Here is a 21928-nt window from a genome sequence, read left to right on the forward strand (position 1 = left end):
CTGATTCTCCCAGTCTCTTTTGGGGGAGATTTTGAAACCCCATTTGTTCTAATAGAGAAGACATTTATTTGAAAGTCAATGAGTTCTGGATTTTGAACTAATCCTGACAGATCTGGTCCCAGGTTCTAAGTCCAATGTAACAAGAAATGAAATGAAAGGATGTCTCTGGTTTTATACAGCAACCTTTTGAAGGTCTTTATAAAACAAAATTTGACAAGCAGGGTATAGATGAGTAGAAGCGAGCTGAGAAAATCTCCTGCAAACTATTTAGGGATAGGAGCTCAAAGGGCTGAGAAGAGGTACTGGGAAATCAGTTAAACATGGCTTCCTGAGCCTCAAGTGCTGACTGCTTTTTGGGGTGTAGGGGAGTAACTCCAAACCTACCAATGCTCTACCAGTTAACAAGGTGGCCGTTGCAACAATAAAGCCTACTTAGGTGGCCGCTGAATCCCTTTGGGCAAGACAATTCCACACTTACTCATTTTATTTGTTCATATTACTCTAGACATTGTGTCTTCCCACAGCTATACTAGGCTCAATTATTTTTGTTTTTATTTTGTCAAGCCTAGTTGGCATTATTTGCTCATATTTTATGACAGACGCAGACCTGTCTCTTCTCTTTGCTGCTCTTTTATTTTCTATACAGTTTATATTTATGAAGGATCCAGGCTGGTGAGTGAAAGTCTCATAAAAGTCATCATTATTCTGTGCATTTCTCTTACATTCCTCTCTTCCTTCATTCTGTATCTCATTCTGAGTAGACTCATCTTTTGACTCTTCTGCTCTTTAATATTCCTCATATTTTATGAAGCACACAGATTTGTGTGATAATGACTCATCAAAGTCATCATTATTCAAGACATTGTCTACCTGTTCTTCTCATTCATTTCACTCTTCATCATTCATAAATAATGCGCAGACTTGTCTTTCAACTACCCTGTTTTTAAATTTCTCATGTTTTATGATGCACGCCAACTTATGGCATATGATAAAACCCCATAAAACTTATTATTCTACATTTATCAGCATTGAGCTCTCTTTGTAATGTATGAGGCCTTAAATGTTCTAAGATTCCCTGTATCTTGCTGCATTTGCTCCCATTATTTACACACTCCATGTCATCTATTTTTCACAAGAATAACTCTCAGCTCCTTTCATTCCTGGATTACTAGTACTTACTGTAATATTTGACCAACATCAGTCACCCTGTGTCAGTGGAAGTTGTCTAAATTTCAGGACAGTATTAAAGTTTTCTAATTTGCAGTAATCTTGATTGGCACTGTATGCAGAAATCTAGGGAAAACATCTTCCTAGGCAAACTCTCCGTTTCAGAAAGAAAGCTCTTGAGGCCACTTGCTTCCTGAGGCTACTCCTGCTCCAGATGGCCCTGAGGGAGCCTTTATATATACTCCTGCAAGTATGGTGTACTGTGTACCACTTTGCCTAGCTCAACTGCCATTCTGTGCACTACTCGCTTCTAAGTCCAATTATTCATAATTGTGGATGGTAGCCTGGTATGTACTTTAATTTTCCGAAGTCACACAGTCACTGAAATGTAGTCTCTCAGCCCCCCTTTACATTGTCTGTTTGGGTTGTGCTTCTTATATCCAAGGTAGCCTGTATAATTCATCTTTTTCCTAGTTTAGGTCCTTGTTGAAAAAGTGAGCTCACTATGGCGGGGGTCTGTCTTTGGTAGTGCCACATTCCGCTTTCTGGGCTTTTCATCATTCCCATTGTGATTCTTCCCTGTTTCCTCGCCCAGAGAGTCCCCAGTGTCCTCGAATCACCATCTAAAGGAAGTATTCATACCTGGCCTGTCCTTTGGGCCGTCTTGGGGAAATATCTTGAATTCTTAAATTTTTGCCACATCAAACTACTCTCATTCTGAGTCCCAATCTTCAAGGACCTGTCTTTTTCTGAAACTTTTTCCCATTAAGTATATGGGACTCTCCTGAGCCTTTCAAATGAGCTAAAAGAAGGCTACTGTCTGGACTGTCATGAAGCCGGCCCTGCGCATGTGTATGGCAGGTGTGCACCCTCTGTGACTGTCTTTGGTGTTGGTTGTGTGTGTCTGTTACTGTATCCGCAAAGGCAGGTACTGCATGATTTCTGTCTTTGCTTGGAGCTCACTCTTTTTTGATTCACAGACATGGTTGGGATGCTTTCCTTCCTTGAACCTAAAAAACAGGAACCTCTCCCTGCTGTTCTGGGTTAGAGCAAGAGAACTTGAACTCAGATACACCTGACCAATGTGACTTTAGAAACACGTATGGTGATAGATCACTCCTAACAAGTGTCTCTTTTCCCGTTCTCTGGAGAATACAGGCTGCTGCCAAGCTGTCTACTTGCTGTCACTATGCTAAAGCAGCAACCCCAAAGGAATTGTTTCTCCCTTTAACTAAATGCTGAATCCTGTAGGTGTTTGGAGCTTGGTCTGAAGAGCAGGGCACCCTGGGAAATGCAAATCAGAATATACTTTACCCGAGCCTTATTTAACTAACAAGCTGCTTGTTAGACTGTTCTGATGCAAAAGGTCTAATTCATTCTGTATTTGCTATTTTCATGGCATAGTCAAATTATCCCTAGACTTCAATAAACTCGGTTCCATTCTCCTTTTTTCTTATTTGTTGTCTTTTGTCTTCAGTGTCGAATTTGCAATATTCATTCAACACCTCAGGCAAAAACATCAACCTCAAGCACAAGAGTTGGTCTGAAAAACAACACTGAAGACTAAATTGCTGAAAGAAGATGTAATTTACTGCACTGTGTTTCTGATTAAAATCTTTTGCAAGGAGAATGAGGCCCAGGGTAGGGAAGTTATAACTATTTGCTTTAGTTGCTAATAGGAGCATAAGCATCCTTCGAAAGGTAACATTCAAAATCAAGGTCCTGGCCAGCAGGGGATCTAACAGCAGTTGTGCAGGTTAGGTTGCTTTCTCCATAAGAACAGATGAAAACCTTTCCAGAGCTGACAGTTCTGGTCAAGAGATAGCATTGCAAAGGACTGGGCTGAGAGAAGCCACGAGAACGCTGTGCTCACTAGCGCTGGAATTCTGCTCTGTAAATTCCTCCAGGATTCCTTATTTGGTTCAAGTCTCCAGGGGACAGAAATGTGCTGCACATAAGGTGTGGTTCAATGGTTCTCCTGACATCTCTGCAGGCTTATTAGACTGTGAAGTTCCACAGATGTAGATGGTGTCACTTGGGCTAAAACAACTTCTCCCCTGCCATCATGCAATGAATAAAGGATCTTCTCTTTAGAGAAGTCCCCACATCTGGGTACTGTGATCCTCGTTCTCAGTCCTTCCTGGTAATCCTTCTTGTATACAGATCAGTGGTTCTCAGACTTGATCACACACCAGAATCACCTGGAAGGCTTGGTAAAAGCAGTTAGCTGGGCTGCCCTGCCCCGGGTTTCTGACTCACAGTTCTGGAATGGAGCCCCAGAAATGTGCATTCCTAGCAATTTCCCAAGTGATGCTGATGTTGCCAGTCTAAAGACCGATGAACTCTGAGAACCACCATTTTAGTGAAAGCAAGACCAGAACACGGTCAGCCAATGAAGAGGTATGAAATCCTCAAGAGGAAAGTACAGGACATAAACTACACAAAGGCAGGCAATCATTAACTGGTTCACCATCGCACAGTTATGAAATAAATCCATGAGGCATGAATTTGTAACTCCTTCATATAAACCTCTGGAAAAGAGTCTGCCAAATTGTAGTTTGGGGGTCACGCTGAAACTGTCATGACAAAGTGGAGGTTGGACAACAAGATGAACTGTAGGGTCTCGTCCAAATCCAGATATTATAAAATGAAACAATGTTTTAACCTGATTTATCTGTCTCAAGTAAATGTCAATTTTTCCTCCATCCTTATTATTCTCTTTAGACAGTGCTCGGATGCATGTTATCACACTTGTCCTCGCCTGTCTTGATGAGAGTTATATATGTGTCTGCCTTTTCTATTAGATCATCTACTCCAGGGCAAAGACTGGTTTTCCTGTGTCCTTCCCGGTGCCTGGTGTATATGGCATCTGCTTGAGAAAGCTATGCAGAACTTCAACTCAAATATTTTTATATGAAGATGTAAGATACTTGCAATGTACCCTCATAGCACCGCTTCAAAGATTTCAGAGACGACTTTGAGGTTCCTGCACGGCAGATGCCTTGCAGTTCCTTTATTAGAAGCCAGCATTCCGGATTATGCATTGTGACTTTCTCATCATGAGAGTTTTGTTTGATAATTGACTACTTCAGGGAATTAAACAGTAACCCTGTGACTGGGAAGAATGAATGAATAGTTCTCCTCAAATGCTTAATTTATGAACACTAACCCCATTATTCCTTTATATATCACCATATAATTACAATGTGGTATTTCATAATTTAAATACATTTGAGGGTTCTAATATTCAGATATTTGGGGGATTTCCACACAACACATGCTGGGTTTTTGATATATGTTATCTAACCTGGTACAGCACCACGCAAACATTTAGTATTATAGCATAAACCTGTTTTCATGTTCTGAAAATGCGAATGCAGTGAATGTTCATATGCAAACACAATAAAATCTCATTAGTTTTTATTTAAATAGAGCAGGCTGATTGAATCCCACTCAGTTGGTCACTAGCCCAAATAAATAATACCTACTAAATGGGTAACATTAAAAATAGCTGGAAGCATTACCCATCCACATTCTAGGACTCTGGGAAAGGTGGTGCCTATTGAAAATGCAGATAGCTTTTTAAGCAGAATTATTTTCCTCATGGCTAGTGATGTTTCAAGTAAAACAAAATGGGGGCACTCACCCTGAGGACGGTGGCTATTTTCCCATCTGCCCTGGTAATTGCTTGTCAAAAGCAGGCTTGCTTTGGATGCCTGAGATTCCCAAAGTAATGGGAAAAAGATCAAGTGTTTTGAAGCAATAAGAAAACTGACGACACAGTCACATTTTCAGGACCGCGAAAGTGCCAGATTGCTTCATTTAGATGCATGATTATTTTTGTCCGGAATTTGAATCCTGAAATATTTGTCCTGCAAGCCCTTGCAACTCTCGAACAGTCCTAAGTTTGTTTTTATTTGTTTTTTTTTTTTTCCTGTTTTACACATTACTCAAATGGTTTCTTTGTAATCAGCCCTATGGGGTTTTATTAACCTCATTAACCTTTCCTGTCACTTCTCTGCGAAGCTGCCCTTCAAATAATGGCTAGTCATTAAATATAGGGGAAGTTTGCCTAGTTGGCTGTAGCCTGGCTGGGGAATATTCTTCCGATTATTTTTCCTTCCACAGAGGAAAATGTGGAGCCAGTTCCACCTATACCAGTTCGAGCTTTGGCTCACTACTTGCCCATTGTGACTTTTCCCTGTCTTGTCCTCAGCCACCTCACAAAGGTGCCATGACAGTAAAATAACCCAGTAAATTGACTTTTGAATTATATCTTTCTAATTACATTCTCTATGTACCCCAGTATTTATTAAATATATATAATGTATACAAATATATAGACAAATTTGTGTCAATAAAATATTTAGGAAGCACTTATTGTGGGTCAGGTACTACGCTGAGTACTTTTCTTATTTCATTTAATATCCATATCATCTTATTTCATTTAATATCCATTAACCCTGTTTTAAAAATAAGGAAACAGATCCAGAGAGATTAAAAAAATACAAAACTTGCTCAAGATAATACAGCTAGAAAGCGGTGGAGTGATGGAGGCCCTTTGACCTGGATTCTGAGCTATACTGAGGATCTTTCTTAAAATGCGGCTACAAAGGAAAAGAAACTTGGAGCTTACCTACAAGGATGGTGCTTTTGCTATCCATAGGACATCAGTTTCTGTGGACATTGACGAACTGCTGAATACTTTCTACATGCAGGGTGTGTAGTGGAGATGAGCTATCCCCTGTCATTCATTCCTCCTCCCCAAACTTGCATTTACTCTGCCCTCTCTCGGGACAAATTGAGATGATAGAACCAGCTAGAGACACGGCGAGCAAATAGTATGGCTAAGAAGTAAGTCATAAGGATCTGAGCCTTTTGAATTTCTTTTTTTTTTTTAATTTATTTATTTTTTTCAGCGTAACAGTATTCATTGTTTTTGCACAACACCCAGTGCTCCATGCAATACGTGCCCTCCCTATTACCCACCACCTGGTTTCCCAACCTCCCACCCCCGCCCCTTGAGCCTTTTGAATTTCTTAATGGAGTGGTAAGATGGATAAAATATTAGAAAATGCCTGTCCATACTGAGATAAGCTGTAGACAGACAGCTCCTGGTATCACTGATCACAGCTATTAAGCATCTCAGAGCATTTGAGTTTCAAAATACCACAGATAATCAACTGAACAGCCTTTTGAAGATCTGTGCTCTGATTTCTTTTTATTCTTCGTTGCCCAGGAACATTTGCAAGGAAGTGAAAGTCACACGTTCTTTCTTTTGGGTACTTGTAGGTGTTGACTGCTGGTTTCAGGAGCTAGTCAGCACTATAAATCTTGGAACCTTCAGCACTTTGTAATTTTTATAATGTGTTTTTTAAACTTTAGCATCAGACAAAAGAGTAGTCTGAAAAATGGGAGATCCCATCTTCACATGCGTAACACCTTTCATATAAATGAGATCAAAGTGCTTTATTAGCAAGTATCAACAATCTTCCTTTCCACTTAGGACAACTGCAGAAGTGATAAGCAAAGGAGGTTGCTCAAGATAAGTAACACGGTAAGACAAATAGAATCACAGGGAACCGTGGTGGAGCCAAACCACACCTGGGACTCCTTTTGCAAATGTGGGCAGATCATGGGCAGTGGCTCCCTTCAGAAAGAAAGGTGAACAAGAGACAGATTTGTAGAAAGAGTTTCCCCCAGTCCTTAATGTATTCAAGTTATTCAGTAATTGTTGCATTGTGTGTTTATCAACCCCTAGTTGTGTATCTGGTATAATGTTTTTCTTGTTCCTAGATTAAAACTACACAAACCCTGCCATTAGCAAATAGACTTGGAGGTTCTTAACCAACAGATGCTTGAGAAAGTTAAACAAAAAACATATGGATTCAAATTTGTACCTCAGAAAAATCACAAATGATAATGTTACAGACCTTCTGGGGGTTACCTGTGTGTAGACTCAACTGTGTGTTACTTCCATGAATGCTTGAATACCATAATAACATTGGATTTCCTTAATAAATATTCTAAAATGTAAGCTTTTCTTTCTCCTTCTTCCTAATTCCAAATCAGCAAGTGGTTTCTATATATTTAATCCAGTTTGGGTTCAACACTAATTAATGAAGATCTGCTTTTTTTTAATGACTAAACAGTCTAGGGCTGTTGCTCATTTCTCTTTCTAGAGGCTATTCAGTTTGTCCGAAGTATTCAAATTTTCTCAATGTACTCCTAGAGGACAGGCACCCCATCGCCTTATCAGGAAAACCTAGTACAGTAACCAATGTGTAGTAATTCCTTGAGAAAAGTTTGTTTTACCTTTTCATATAATGTCACAGAATCTTGATTAGTGGGTCCCTAAAAGTCTCTGCCAGGCCTTGGCTTGTGTGACATTCTGTTGTATAAGGGCCCAAGGTCATCTGAGATATAGATGAATGCCATGAGGTCTCTGCTCGAGTGTCGTTTCTGCAGAGAGACTTTCCTGGACCACTTGGTCTAAAATGGTCACTCTCTGTCTCTCACCTTTCTTTTTATCACTTGTACTTATACCTCCCTGATATGTACCTTTTTTCATTATCATTCTTCCTCACTGGACTGTATGGGGAAGGCCCTTCATCTGCTTTAGCTCAGAGCCTAGGACAGTGCCCATCATCACATGGATAAATGAACCAAGTAAACATTGTAATGGTCATCGATCTCAAGAGTGAAATGATTAATCTTTCTCAATGAGGATTATCTTGAAACTGTAGGATCCATCATTATAAATGATGCCAAATTGTTGTTAACGGGAATTTTTTCATTGTGGTAAATGAGAATTTTTTTGATGATTGATTTTTTTCCCCATTGAATTCATCTGTTTAATACAAACATTTTAAATTGTAGAAAAAAATTACTTACAGTACCACCTTTCAAAGGATGGAACTTCTTGCAAATAGTTAAGTTGCTTATGGTCCAAATAAGCTTTGTGTTTTCCTTGCAAGTCATCAATAGTCTCTTGTTTGTGTCAATTTTAGCAGCTCTTCATGCTCACCTAAGTTAATTAGTACCATCTCTGAGCTACTGCTGAAAACTTCCAGGTCAGTCTCACTTCTGTCATTGTTTAATGACTTTGTCTCATTTCCTAGAATACCTCTTGTCTTACATCCACTTAGGTTCAAAGCAGTTGAATTTGAGACCCCAGAGTTGATGAACTCCAGGCTCCCTCAAAAACCTGATGTTTCATAACCTGCAGAACTTATTGCAATATGTAATTAATTTAATTATTTTTGCATTTACTTGATGTTTGACTGCCTCTACCATTAGACTATAAGGGGAGTTCTGTGAATAAATGTTTGTTTCTTTGGTTTCCTTTTGTTCACACAGTTTCTGGCACACAGTGGGTACTCAAATGAGTGAATACCTATCCTTGTATTTTTAAAACATGAGCTGACATCAGGATATTATACTACACTAGGAACAGCAGAGGAATTTATCTCTTCTAGAAGAATTTAAAGTCCTTGGTTACTCTGCAAGTACTATAATTTCAACAAAATACAAATTTATTTCAATAAAATACAAATTTCAAAAACCAGTAGTTTCTCTCAAGTTTGGCATTCTTAAGTCCTAGTCTCTATTCAAGATCAACCATTTCTGTATCAATGACCCATCTTCCTGCAGCCTCCTCCCACTTAACCTCCCTCTTGATTCAGTAACTCATTTTGCCATTCACAGGATTTCAAATGGTATAAATTCCCAGCTCAAGTCAGTACAGAAAAGCATGTTTTATTAAACAAGTTATGATAAGTAATTATGGTTGTTACCAGGTATCATGAATAATCAGGAGCATGAATCAAGGTTTTATTATTGAGTGGGGTGTAGTAAAGGAGGAGGAAGTTCTGTGTAAGTAGAGTTTGCCAAGAATGCCACGCTCAAGGCACTGGAGTACCTCAATTTGTCCTGGGCACTTGTCTTTGTTTTTCTCATGAGATGGAATAATGACACATACCAAAGTAAGCCAGTTAATAGCAGCCTTCACACTGGCTTCTTGATATTGCTCCTTATTTTCTAATTTTTTCTTGGTTCTAAATTTTGATTATCTAGCCCACTGAAGGCAGAGAGGATTATTGATGCTTATACAAAGTTATAAATGATGTCAATTATGAGTAGGCTCTTACAGTGGTGGAATGGTTCATAAGGTAAAAAAAAAAGTAATTACTTTGCTACTGTTAGATAATCACTTCATCTTTTATGAATTTGTTCCTGTGCTATTTGGAGAATAGTAATCTTACCTTTAGGCTGGTTCTATGTTTGGGAATTAAGTTATTTGAGGTCCTAATATCATCTATGTGTTCTAGGCAACAAAAATGACTTTTTCATGAGCAAATGAGAAGAGCACTTCAATATTACCACAACTAGATCACTCACTCATTGTTGACTTGCTTTTTGCTAGGTGCTGTGTTAGAATCTGAGGGTACGGTGGTATGGTAGATTAAAGGTGGCCACAAATTTTTTGATACTTCTCTCATCAAGAGGGGGGAATCTATATCTACCCCACCTTGAATCTGGGCAAGCTCTGTGACTGCTATAACTAACAGTATGTAACGTAAGTGACACTGTTAAAATTTCTGGACATGGGCCTTAAGAGACTGGCATCTTCTATTTTTTGTCTCTTGGAATGTTCCCTTTTGGAGCCTTCAGCCACCATATACGGGGCTGACTTCCATTCCAATATGAAGCCCAAGTAGAAAGGCTGTATGTAGAAAGAGAGAATCTTGGTTGCTGTACATCTGTTCCAGCCCCCAGCTATGTGAGATATCCTAGCTGAGAGCCCAACCATCATGGAGAAAAGACAAGCCATCCTGGCCACACTCTGTGTGAATCTCTGACCCACAGAATCATGAAATATAATAATAAAATTTATTTTAATCCATTATGTTTTAGAGTAGCTTTCTACACAGCAACAGATAATCAAAACAAGGAACAAATCAGACTTGGTCCTTGTCCTCACAGAACTTAAGATTCAGCAGTTAGGAAAATCCAGAGCTAATTCTAGGTATATCCCAGAGTAGAGCAAGAAATTGAAATATAGCAATTTCATAGAAAGTGGAAGAAGCCTACCATTGTGTTTAACTTCTTTACTTTGTGGCCTGTTAACCGTGCTGTTATGTGCTTAATGCTGTATTAAGTTTGGTCGCCACTCTAGAACTTCTCAGTTAAGGGTAGGCATTCCAACCGGAGTGGGCAAAAAAAGCTGCCATAACTCCACCCGGCAGCACTGTTGGAAATTCTTAGATATCTGAATTGTTCTTAAAACTTCTAAGTGATAAACATAATAGTCAAATGCCTCTCAACAGACACACCCTTCTCATAGAAAGTGGACATTTTTCTTCTACTACAGCAGGCCCTGGATTAGCTGAAGTCATGGTTGATGAGCTGTGCTACCCGAGATTAAAATCCACTGCCTCAAGGGAGCCTAAGGTGTGAGGCAGAGTGGATGCCAACTCTTCACAAGGTAAACGCAGGTACTCTAGTAAGGGTGGAAATATTGCATTACTGTGATTTCCAGTTCATGTCCAGTCACTTTTTCTCTCTTTTTAAACCAAGGTAGTAAAGGCCCCAGATTAAGTAAAATGATAAGAGTAAGTATTTAAGGACCCTCAGGGAAAGAGATTGGAAAGAAAAAACCAAACACTTGAGATCTTTCCAAGGAAGGCTACAGAAGCTGTATAGTCCCAAGGTGACAACCCCAAATACCAGCAGGGCCAGGCATGCCAGTGAAAGAGAGGGAAGTGAGCCAGGAATAAGGGGAACAGCGAAGGAGGAGCTAGAGTGACATGTCATAGCCCATCCAGACAGGCAGTGACCCTCCACTCCATAGCACCTATGCTATGCCCATGGGTGCAGAGATGCCCAGCTTTGTAAATTTCCTAAGGAAGGAACACATTTCAATTTTTATATGAGATCTTCTAATTTCGAAATGTTGGGCTGAACAAAATACATCTGTGGGCCGATATGAAGCAACCTCTGATGTAAATGCCTGACATGGATTGATGTGGGGTCAGCCTCTCACGGCTACAAAATAGACAAATGAGTTTGGCCAGACCTTGCTGTCAGCGGTTGCACTAACCCTGGTAGGATTTTGTTTTTTAAATGCACTTCTCCATTAGTGATGGCGAGTGAAATGTCTGGCTTTGCAAATTACTGCTGTCGTTTAGTTTAATGTACTCTTGTTTTTACATATTTATAAAAACCTTTTACATTATTAATAGTGATTAAATGCTTAGACACTGAAGATCAATAATGCTTCTGTTCACCTATTTACATTATTAAAAAGTAATAAGTCATACAGAGCATGTATAATATGTGGTTTACTTTGTAGTCATGTTTGGAGCAAATCGAAAAAAGTGAAAGAAACTCAGGCTATCAGGTAAAATGTACTTGGGGAAAAAACCCAGTAGCTGGGTTGGGCTTGCTAGAGATGTGACTGCACGCAGGTTACATGCTCACAGAGACATTGTGCTCTCATGGGGCACGGGAGGTACCCATTTTATGGGCTCTCACATGCCAGAGTAGCAAACTTGAGACAACAAAAAGCTAGTCTCACTTGGATGCACAAGGATGAACAGATATTTAACCTTTGTGTGTCCTTGCAATAATTAGTCACCTGCGTGCCACTGTCTTTAGCTCTAAAAGCTTCTGATGGTGGCAACACTCAGCAGCGAGTCATCTGTGGGGTCACACTTTGCCAGCAGGCAAATGAGCCCCTTGACAATGTTCTCTTCATCTGCTTATCCAGCTAGATCTCAGTTATGTGACAAAAGCAAAAAAGCAGAGTGGGTCACCTGATTTTGGCACAGTAATGTTCTAGATCTGTCTGAAGAGTGCAACTCCACAGCCAGGGATGTCTAAAGGCTGTAAGTCTTTTCAGGGTTAGCTGGCCCAGCCTTCTAAATAGCCAAAAGGGCTTGGCATAGTGGTTCAGAGGTCAGGCTCCTAGTACCAGTCTGTCTGGGTTCAAATCCTGGCTCTGACACTTGAGGGTTTTGACCATGGGCAAGTCACTTACTTGGCACCTTGGTTCTGGTTTCCTCACCTGGAAAGTAGGCATAATACTACTGTCTACCACATAGAGTTTTGGTAAGGATTAAATGAGATAGCCATTTAATCATGTAAATGTAAATGCTCAGTAGGAGACCTGACACACAATAAATGCTCAAGAACAATTTACATAGAGCAAAGGGCCCATTTTACCCGTCATTCAATTGTGTTCTTCTACCAACAGGAAGTTCATTAGCACTGGTTTGTAGTTTGGAAACAAGGCCACCGAAATGCATTAAATGGAGCTGGATTTTTAAACACCACTTGTTGTGTGTTTGTGTGTGTGTGTGTGTCTGTGTGTATGTGTGTGTTGACCCAGATGTAAATTCTCCAGCAGAAATTAGATCTAAGTCACCAGGTTTATTTAAGGACAAGTTGAAATGGGGCAGCTGTGGTGTAACAGAAAGGCTACATGAGTTGCAACGCTACAAACTTGGTGGCTGTGTGACATTGGGCAAATTACTGGATCTCTCTGAACCTGTTTCCTCTTATATAAAGTGCATGAATACAAACCCCCGCTTCACAGGCATACTGTGAAGATGAAATGAAATTAGGCATGTCTGAGGGCTTTGCAAATGAAAAGGTACTATTTAAATGTAAGAGCTTGTAACTATTATTATTTATATGGGATCGGGGTCAGATTGATTTTACCCAGAGTGACACCGCAGGTGTTGCTCTTTTAGGGGAGGAAAAATGAGATCGCTTGTCCTCAACTCTATCCTTTGGAAAAGGCCTGCACCTTTTCTGACCCATTCCATAGGTCTCTAATAGATGAGACCACTGGATAAAGGGGACCCGTCGTTCCGAATTCAAATGTGACCTGCAGAGCCAAATGATACCTTGGAGCATTTTACAAAGGAATGAGGACAACTCAATCAAACCCAGAGATGGAGAAGGGCCTTAGCTAACACAGGTAATCGGTTCCTTTGCCCTGAAGCTGAACTGTAGGGGTGCAAGTCTCTCTTGGCTTTGCAAAGTTCATGGCTCTGATGCCGTCCTGCTCTGGATCACAACGACTTGTCTCCTGCTGCTCTCGGGCCTTTCCCTTCACTTGAGTTCACAGAGTCATTTAACAGACCTTCATGTCATGGAGGTTGTTATTTCTTCTACTTGTTTCTTTTGTTGTTGTTGTTTGGACTCATTTTCTCTGAGCAGGGACAAAGCTGCAGAGAGATGACTTCCCTCTACCTTAAATAGGAGAATGGGGGTAATGGCGGCCTTTTGTTCCTTTTGGCCCTCTGCTGTATAATCCCTAAGTCTCCACTATCTAAATAATGACTTTGACTACAGCCTCTCGGAAAGTTATCCCAGAGTTGTTACTGCTCTGGGAGAAACATTTCAGAATGGGGATGACTGAGTCTCTTGGGAGAACTCAAACTTCCACCGGATCCCCTGGTGGAACAGGCCTTTCTGGTGAAGTGCTGGCATTTGGGTTTTGGGTTCTGTCAGACACCTCAAAGGTCACAACTGCCCAATAAATAAAAAAAAAAACAAAAACAACAACAATGAGGAAGTTTTAAGTTTCAGTATCAGTTCTTGTATACAGTCTGTGGAAAGGATGCTAAATATTTTACATTTCCACGCACATCTCGTTTTTTTCCTTTTCTACTTTGTATAGGTCCAGATGGGATTGTCATTTTTTAGACTGTCACTCATATTAATATAAATTTTTAAATATTAATATAAATTCTTGACTGAGTTTTCTCTTGGGGACTGATCATCACACCCACCAGCATGCAACAAAGTGGTGGATAGATAGGGGCTCCTGGACAGATATTTTGCATGATTTTTTGAACTCCCATTTTAAGTCTAGAAAGTAGTGAAACATCTGCTTGTGGAATGAACAAAGGAGGACATTTTTAAGAGACTAGAAATGTTGACTTCAGTGACTTATTTATGTCTAGTGTTAATTAGTAAACTATATCATTGTTGAAGATGAAGCAGAGGATAACAATGAGAAGTTTATGTGATTAACCTTCAAATAAGGAAGTTCATTTTAAAGATTTCTTTACATACTAGGCTGGGATTTGTTGTTAGGTCTTTAGTGACAATTCATGCATCTGAGCTTTCCTAAAAGACAGCCTTTCTTTTTAAAAAATTTTATTTATTTATTTTAGAGAGAGCGAGAGCAAGCATGAGCGGGAAGAGGGGTCGAGGGAGAGAGAATGCCACACAGACTCCACGCAGAGCAGGGAGCCCTACACAGATCCCATGACCCCAAGATCATGACCTGAGCTGAAATCAAGAGTCAGACGCTTAACCGACTAAGCCACCCAGGCACCCCTGGAAGACAGATTTTCATAAATATTGCATTTCACATTAGCATGTCAAATTCACCCAACTCTTCCATATAGAAACATTTTACATCAAAATTTAGCTTTTGAAATTCAAGGTTTTTCAAGGGATATATCCAGAAGCTAAGTAATACATTGGCAAATTATACTTCCATTCTGTTTTTGTCATTTAAAGTTCCACCCATACTTTACTACAAATAATACACATCGTGAGTGTGTGTGTGTGTGTGTGTGTGTGTGTGTACACAGCTGACCCTTGAACAACACAGGGGTTAGAGGTGCCAATCTCCCCATGCAGTTAAAAATCCACATATAACTTGATTCCTTAAAAACTTAACTACTAATAGCTTAGTGTTGACCAGAAAGCCTTACTGATAACAGAAACTGCTGATTAATGCATATTTTGTATGTTATATGATGTTATATGTATTGTATACTATATTCTTACAATAAAGTAAGCTAGAGAAAAAAATGTTATCAAGAAAATATTAGGAAAATATATTTACAGTACTGTACTGTAACAAATCCACATACAAGTGGATCTATGCAATTCAAACCTGTTGTTCAAGGCTCAACTGTATACACACACACACACACACACACATGTATTTATCCTGTATGATAAAGAATCTCAAGAAATGACTTCTCTCTCTTAATTGATCAGTTAAGTTCTTGGGCATTCCAAAGAAGCCTAACAATGAAATCGATATGTACTGTGCGGAATGGAAAGTAGCCTGATCTTTAGAGGGTATCTTCCTTTTATAGTTAAGGAAAAACATAACCACTGTTTATTAAGGATAAAATAAATACATATATACCTGCTGTCAAATGAGATCTCTGGAGGAATGACATGAGTACTGTCTTTGCCAATGAGGAATTTAATTCGATCATAGAAGAGTCTTGAGGTATGCTGAGAGAAGAGGGGTTGGCTTTGCTGAATGAGGTCAAGAGGATCTGGTGAGCCCTGACAGAGAGGACTTACGTAACAGTTGCTTTGTTGACAACAATCAGGGTCCACACAGTCCGTCAAACCATCTGAAAAAAAATTTTTTTTAAAAAAATTTAGCTTCAAGAGAAACAACATTGTTTAAAATATGCATAAATGGAGAACAATCTAGAATACAGACAAAGGTAACTGTGCATGTTTTGAATTTACAATCTATTAAATTCATGTTTCTCATGAAAACTTAGACTCTGAGTTTAGATGGCACAAACTATTTTGCTCACAAATCTTTCTTCCCTGAATTCTTTTTTTTTTAAATATTTATTTATTTGACAGAGAGAGAGATCACAAGTAGGCAGAGAGGCAGGCAGAGAGAGAGGAGGAAGCAGGCTCCCGCGGAGCAGAGAGCCCGATGTGGGGCTCGATCCCAGGACCCTGAGATCATGACCTGAGCCGAAGGCAGCGGCTTAATCCACTGAGCCACCTAGGTGCCCCTCTTCCCTGAATTCTTGAGCTTTTGTGGGCTAGCCCACATTGTTTATATTTGGATACAGTATTCCATGAGGTGTCACTCTCTTTAGAAATTTCCTTCTTCCTCAGCAAGAACATTCCTCCAGGATAGCAATGATTCTTCTAATTCTTTTTGAATTTCTCACACCATGTACATTTATGAGTAGACAATTAACAAATGTTTGCCAACTTGAATTTGTATTTTTTAAAACATCTCCTAATATTCTTGTCTAGTGGTGATTCTTCTTTTTTTTCCCTAAGATTTTACTTATTTGACAGAGAGAGAGAGAGCGAGCACAAGCAGGGGGAGCAGCAGGCAGAGGGAGAAGCAGGCTCTCCACTGAGCAGAGAGCCCAGTGTGGGACTCAATCCCAGTACCTGAGATCATGACCGGGCCTAACACAGACGCTTAACCAACTGAGCCACCCAGGCATCTCTACTGGTGATTCTCAAAACAGAGGTTGGTATTCTCACAGTGAAAAAGTGTCTGGAGCAGGGGCGCCTGGGTGGCTCAGTGGATTAAGCCGCTGCCTTCGGCTCAGGTCATGATCTCAGGGTCCTGGGATCGAGCCCCGCATCGGGCTCTCTGCTCCGCAGGGAGCCTGCTTCCTCCTCTCTCTCTGCCTGCCTCTCTGCCTATTTGAGATCTCTCTCTCTGTCAAATAAATAAATAAAATCTTTAAAAAAAAAAAAAAAAAAGTGTCTGGAGCAGGGCAGTGATTCTCAAATGTGCAGTCGATTATCTGGGGAGCTTATTAAATACGCATATTCTTGAGCCCCACCTATTAAATCAGACTTTTTTCAAGCCCAGGATTATGCAGACTTAATCTGGGTGATTCTGGATGATTCTGAAGCACACTAATGTTTCAGAATCTTTTTTTTTTTTTTTTGTATTTGTAGAAGCAACTACAGCAGTTATTTGATGAAAGTGCTAATAAATCTTAGGTATATGAATGTGATGAGTTGCTCTCTTTTATTTCCTAGGCCTTCACTGGTTGCTCCACACTCCTGAATCCATGGTTGTAAGAATAAAAACAATAACATACAGGCTTCATTCTTTGGTAGAGGAATTGACGAGGGGCACAGGGGTTGCAGGAGGAGGGGTTACGTCGAGAATCTAATAGGCACAAAACACTGTGTTAGGTGACTGAGGAAGTAAAGAGATAAAAAGACTTTTTTCGTGTTTTTGGGAGTTCGGAGCTGAGTAGGAAAAATAGGTGTACAAACAGCTGACCCTTACACTAGTTCAAAGTGCAGTGTTACAGGGGCCTACGCGCAAAAAGAAGGGATGGGAGTCATTAATTGAGCATCTGGACACTCCATCCACACCCAATGAGCAAAACAAACAAACAAACAAACAAAGTCCTTCCAAGATCCTTAGAGCAGACAAGTGGCTCTAATTTAGATGTTTAACAAGGGTAAATATAAAGAAGCTAATCTTCTTGGCTGGTTGCGGAATAGGGAGGTTCAGATGGATCACTGGCTCCTTAAGGCTGCTGCAAGTTACCAGCCCCTGGCTTCCCGCTGATCTTTGGCTTGCTCTCTTTCCCTGACTTGGCTGCTCCCAGGGAGCTGGAGGTGGCGTGCTACAGCTGGGGGGCAATGAAAGACAGGAACACCCAGAGAGAAGATGTTTGGAACAGTAGCCCTAGGGCACCCAGGAAATATTTTTCCCCGCATGAGGTCCTTTCAGATTCCCTGTGCCATAGACACTACTTTGATTTAAAATGCAGTTTGCTGCTTTCTTGCCTTCCCTGTTTGTTCAGTGTATCTTTGCCCCAATTTCTACTGTTCTGTAGACATATTTCTTTTTCACTGATGACTAACTTTTAAGTGTGGGTGCATTCCAGTAAGAAGTTCCCTTCTGCTCTTCTTTCTCCCCTCATTCAGCAAATCGTATGAACAGATTTTCTATAGATTTTAGATACCACCACCACCTCTCTCTCCCGTACGTTGTTGTCAGTCTCCTATTAGCACATTATCTCTTTACTCTGCTAATTAAACATCTGGATGCACTGAAAAGCTGGCAAAAATATTGGGCTGATTAAAAGAGTTCTCTGATGTCTGGGACTGGTGTATAACATACCGCACAAGGAAAAACTCCTTTTTCAAAGGGGCAGTTGTCCTTATCTTTCAACTGGTAACAAATGGGCTAGTGATCATTGGATCGGGCATTCGCAGGTTTCAACCTGTCAGCCACACAATTTGAACTTAGTTTTGAAAAGAAGCCGAGTTTAAATAAATAGAAACACCAAATGGTCTTCAAAACTGAATTCTAAAACCAAACACAGAGCCAATTCAAAACTGGGACTCACATTCTCATCTAGTTATGGGCTATAAATTCCAAGCTAATGCTTCATATTTAATAATTGCCTATTATAAAGGGCTGACCCTCTAAGACCTCTGTTTTCTGAGAGAACAGCAAGACTTCAGTTGACTCTAGAAAGGCTGCAGGCAGGCAGCCCAATAATGGTATGCAACCCCCAAATTAGAATTCATAGGTAAGCCCAATCCATGGGCAAAGATCTACGTACCAATTATCGCATTGGCTAACACTCCATACAGTATGTCTAGACTGTTACAAAGAAGTGCAAACGAGAGTCACACTGTATGTGTGGGTTTCTTTCTTTCTTTCTTTTTTTGGAGGAGTACTATTACCAGTTCTTTTATTGTTCTAAAGTGGCAGCTGTGGCACCCTCCTGACAGCCAGGCTCGGGGTATCAGATAGGAATGTATCAAATGTTCACTGATTTTACTTTTAGGGCCTGTTCATTTTTAAAAGGAATAAAAATAAAAGCCAGCAAAAGAGAAGGAGGTTAAATTATCCTGAAGGACTAAACACTGCATGCACCATTCCCAGCTTTGCCAACCTGTTAGGGGCGATGCTGGTAGGCTCGATGGGGCTGACAAAGATCAAGGACGCTGGTTTCTTTCGTATATGCTCAAGTAATTTACTACTAAACTTTTACTTACTAGATGGATGCCTTTAGATGAAAGAATGATCAAAGGAATATGAATGATAGAGGGAAAACCCCTATTTTTCTAACCCTTAAAATGAGTTTGTAAATATATATCCTTATAGGGACAACATCTATACTACCATCTTGATAGAGACGGAGAGTTAGTTCATGATAGGGTAGCCAAAAGGATTTGGAAACATGTGTAATCAGTTAATATGCTAGGTGTGGCCCTAGGTACTTCCATATATACGATTTCAACTAATTCTTACAACAATCCTGTTAAGTAGACATTCTCATCTTCATTTACATATAAAGGAGGGGAGGCCAAATGTGGCTGCACAGTTGGGAGAAATTGAGAGTCATATCAACAGCCCGCATTCTGACTACAAGTCCACATGATCAACAACATCATCTAAGGGAGTATGACCGAGGCTGTAAGACTTCCAAGTACCTGACTAATGTAGGGATTTAGAATACACACAGCGCTTAAGGTCAAAGAACCAGACTACGAGTCTCATCTTACTTTGCCACTGGACAAATCATTTCATCTCTTGGATTCTCAACTTCCTCACCTCCAAGATGGGGATTATAAAAATGCCTCTCCCACAGAGCTGTTGAAAGGATCATATGCTATAATAATCCTAAAGAGTTTGCCATTAACCAAGTGCTACACTGTATAGACTTCAAAGAGTCTAGGGCTAGAGTCCTAAGGGTAGGTGCTAATGGTGTGCAGCGGCTGCTAAAAATGTTCAGACCCGCTTCCACTGATGGTGCCTTATTAGCGGCCAGAGGGCAATTAGCAGCCGTGCAGCATAGTCAGTTCGTTGGAATGTGTTCCTTTTGTGAACTTTGCTTGGTTAGGTTGTCAGACAGGTAGGATCCTGTATGGCTCTAAATAGACACTAATGCTACAGTAAATCTTTATTCATTGAATTTCACAAATTCAGTTTGTTATCATTTGGACAGGGGCTGGACTGAAGCTTAACCTTTTCAGCATCTACAGAATAGAGGGTCTGCCAACAAAATTAATAGTGAAAAAGAAATCGAAGGGATGATCATTCCAATGACTCAGTTAAACAAAATATTCTCAGGCATTTTAGAAACTCATAAAAATAGGCTAATTATAAATCATTCATACATTTTTATAAAAGCAGGCCCCCATACTAGGCACTCCTATTTGCTTAGTTGTTGCTGTTACATGCATAGAAGGTAATAGGACTGTATTTCCTTGGGAAATAGTCTATAATTCGTTTGATTTTTCATCTATCCAGGCTGACTTTCACCCCAGCATTTTGCTGTATTAGTAAGAGGAAAAAGGGAGAAGCTCAAGTTCACTCAGAATTTGACCCGCTCAAATCACTGTTATTGCTATCACCTCATACAATTGACTTCTTCTGGGTCAGGAGAGTAAATTGTTTATATGCCACTAATGTTCATGTCCTCTGGTCCCCAGATGCCATCAATGGCTTCTCAAATCATTCAGAGTAGAGACCCATGTCCTGACAATGACTTAACTTCCCCACAGTCTGGCTCTTCACTGTCTCTCTCTCTCATTCATCACTCTGACCTTACCTCCTATTATCCCATAACCCTCTTCCCCATTATTCCTATGCTTGGAATGTTTTTTCTCCAATATCAACATGGATCACCCTTCACTTCTTTGAAGTCCAAAGGCCATCTTCTCAGGGAGGCTTTCTATGACCACCTTATTTAAAACTGCTTCCCTGTCCCACACTTATATGCTCTTCCCTGCTTTTAAAGATTTTTTTTATTTATTTATTTGATAGACAGAGATGACAAGCAGGCAGAGAGGCAGGCAGCGCCTGGGTGGCTCAGTGGGTTAAAGCCTCTGCCTTCGGCTCAGGTCATGATCCCAGGGTCCTGGGATCGAGCTCTTCCCTGCTAAAAAAATTTCTCCATCACACTTAGCATCTTCTGTCATACTAGTCCTTTTCAAATTTTGGTTTATTGTCTGCCTCTCATGATTAGAATGTAAGCTCCATGGAAGAAAGGATGTAGTTGTTTTTATTTATTGCTATTTCTGCTCCAGAAGAGCACCAGGCTCAAAGTAAGCATTCAATAAATATGTATTGAGTGAATAAATGGATGTCTTAAAAATCCTACTTCTATGACATTTGTAAATTTACCTAGGGATTAATAAGCATTTAACTAATGTGTCAAAAAACATAAATTATAAGTAGATTCTTTTTTTTTTTTTAAAGATTTTATTTATTTATTTATTTGACAGAGAGAAATCACAAGTAGACAGAGAGGCAGGCAGAGAGAGAGAGAGGGAAGCAGGCTCGCTGCCGAGCAGAGAGCCCGATGTGGGACTGGATCCCAGGACCCTGAGATCATGACCTGAGCCGAAGGCAGCGGCCTAACCCACTGAGCCACCCAGGCGCCCCTATAAGTAGATTCTTTACTGATACCACACATTTATTGCCTCTTTAAATTACTGTATTTCAAATACTAGCTCATTCATTTTCACCACTGCAAGGTAGGAAGATATCAAGTATGACTAGCCTTAGTTGATAGATAATGTGACTGATCTAGTCATGGAGTGCTTAGGTGAGTTACAGAGTGTAGATTTCCCAGTTTTGTATCTGGCATTACTTGGCAGTTTAAGCGCTCATAACTAAGTGATGATCCTTTAATAAATGGGTTGTTTGGAAACGAGGGGGCTATGGTCAGAAGAGAATAATTAAGACTACGCTTTGTGATGCTAGGTCTTTTGTCCCAGCCAAATCTTAAAAGTAAATGTGGAGAGGGTGTCTGGCCCTTAAGCAGAACAAATGTTACCAATTCATTGCTCCTTCTATTTTGTTTTCCTATTTATTAAACACTGCAGCATGCTGGTGACATTCAAAACATGAGGCTTATTGATCCATGAGCTTACGTGTTCATAATTCACCCATGGTGCTGATTTCTAGATCTAGAAACACTATATCATAAAACAGGCTTGCAAATAGCTATTGTTC

General features: G+C 40.1%; 1 protein-coding gene across 1 annotated transcript in view; it reads right to left on the minus strand.

Moving 5' to 3' along the window:
* The window catches only part of TENM1 (teneurin transmembrane protein 1), an 811134-nt gene that overhangs the window by 149974 nt on the left and 639232 nt on the right, over nucleotides 1-21928 (minus strand). Inside the window, exon 18 of the mRNA XM_045995540.1 lies at nucleotides 15353-15569. Within this exon, the coding sequence (XP_045851496.1) occupies nucleotides 15353-15569 (217 nt within the window). The remainder of the gene's footprint in view (nucleotides 1-15352; nucleotides 15570-21928) is intronic.

The sequence above is a fragment of the Meles meles genome, chromosome X, assembly GCF_922984935.1.
Source record: "Meles meles chromosome X, mMelMel3.1 paternal haplotype, whole genome shotgun sequence".
Lineage (NCBI taxonomy): Eukaryota > Metazoa > Chordata > Mammalia > Carnivora > Mustelidae > Meles > Meles meles.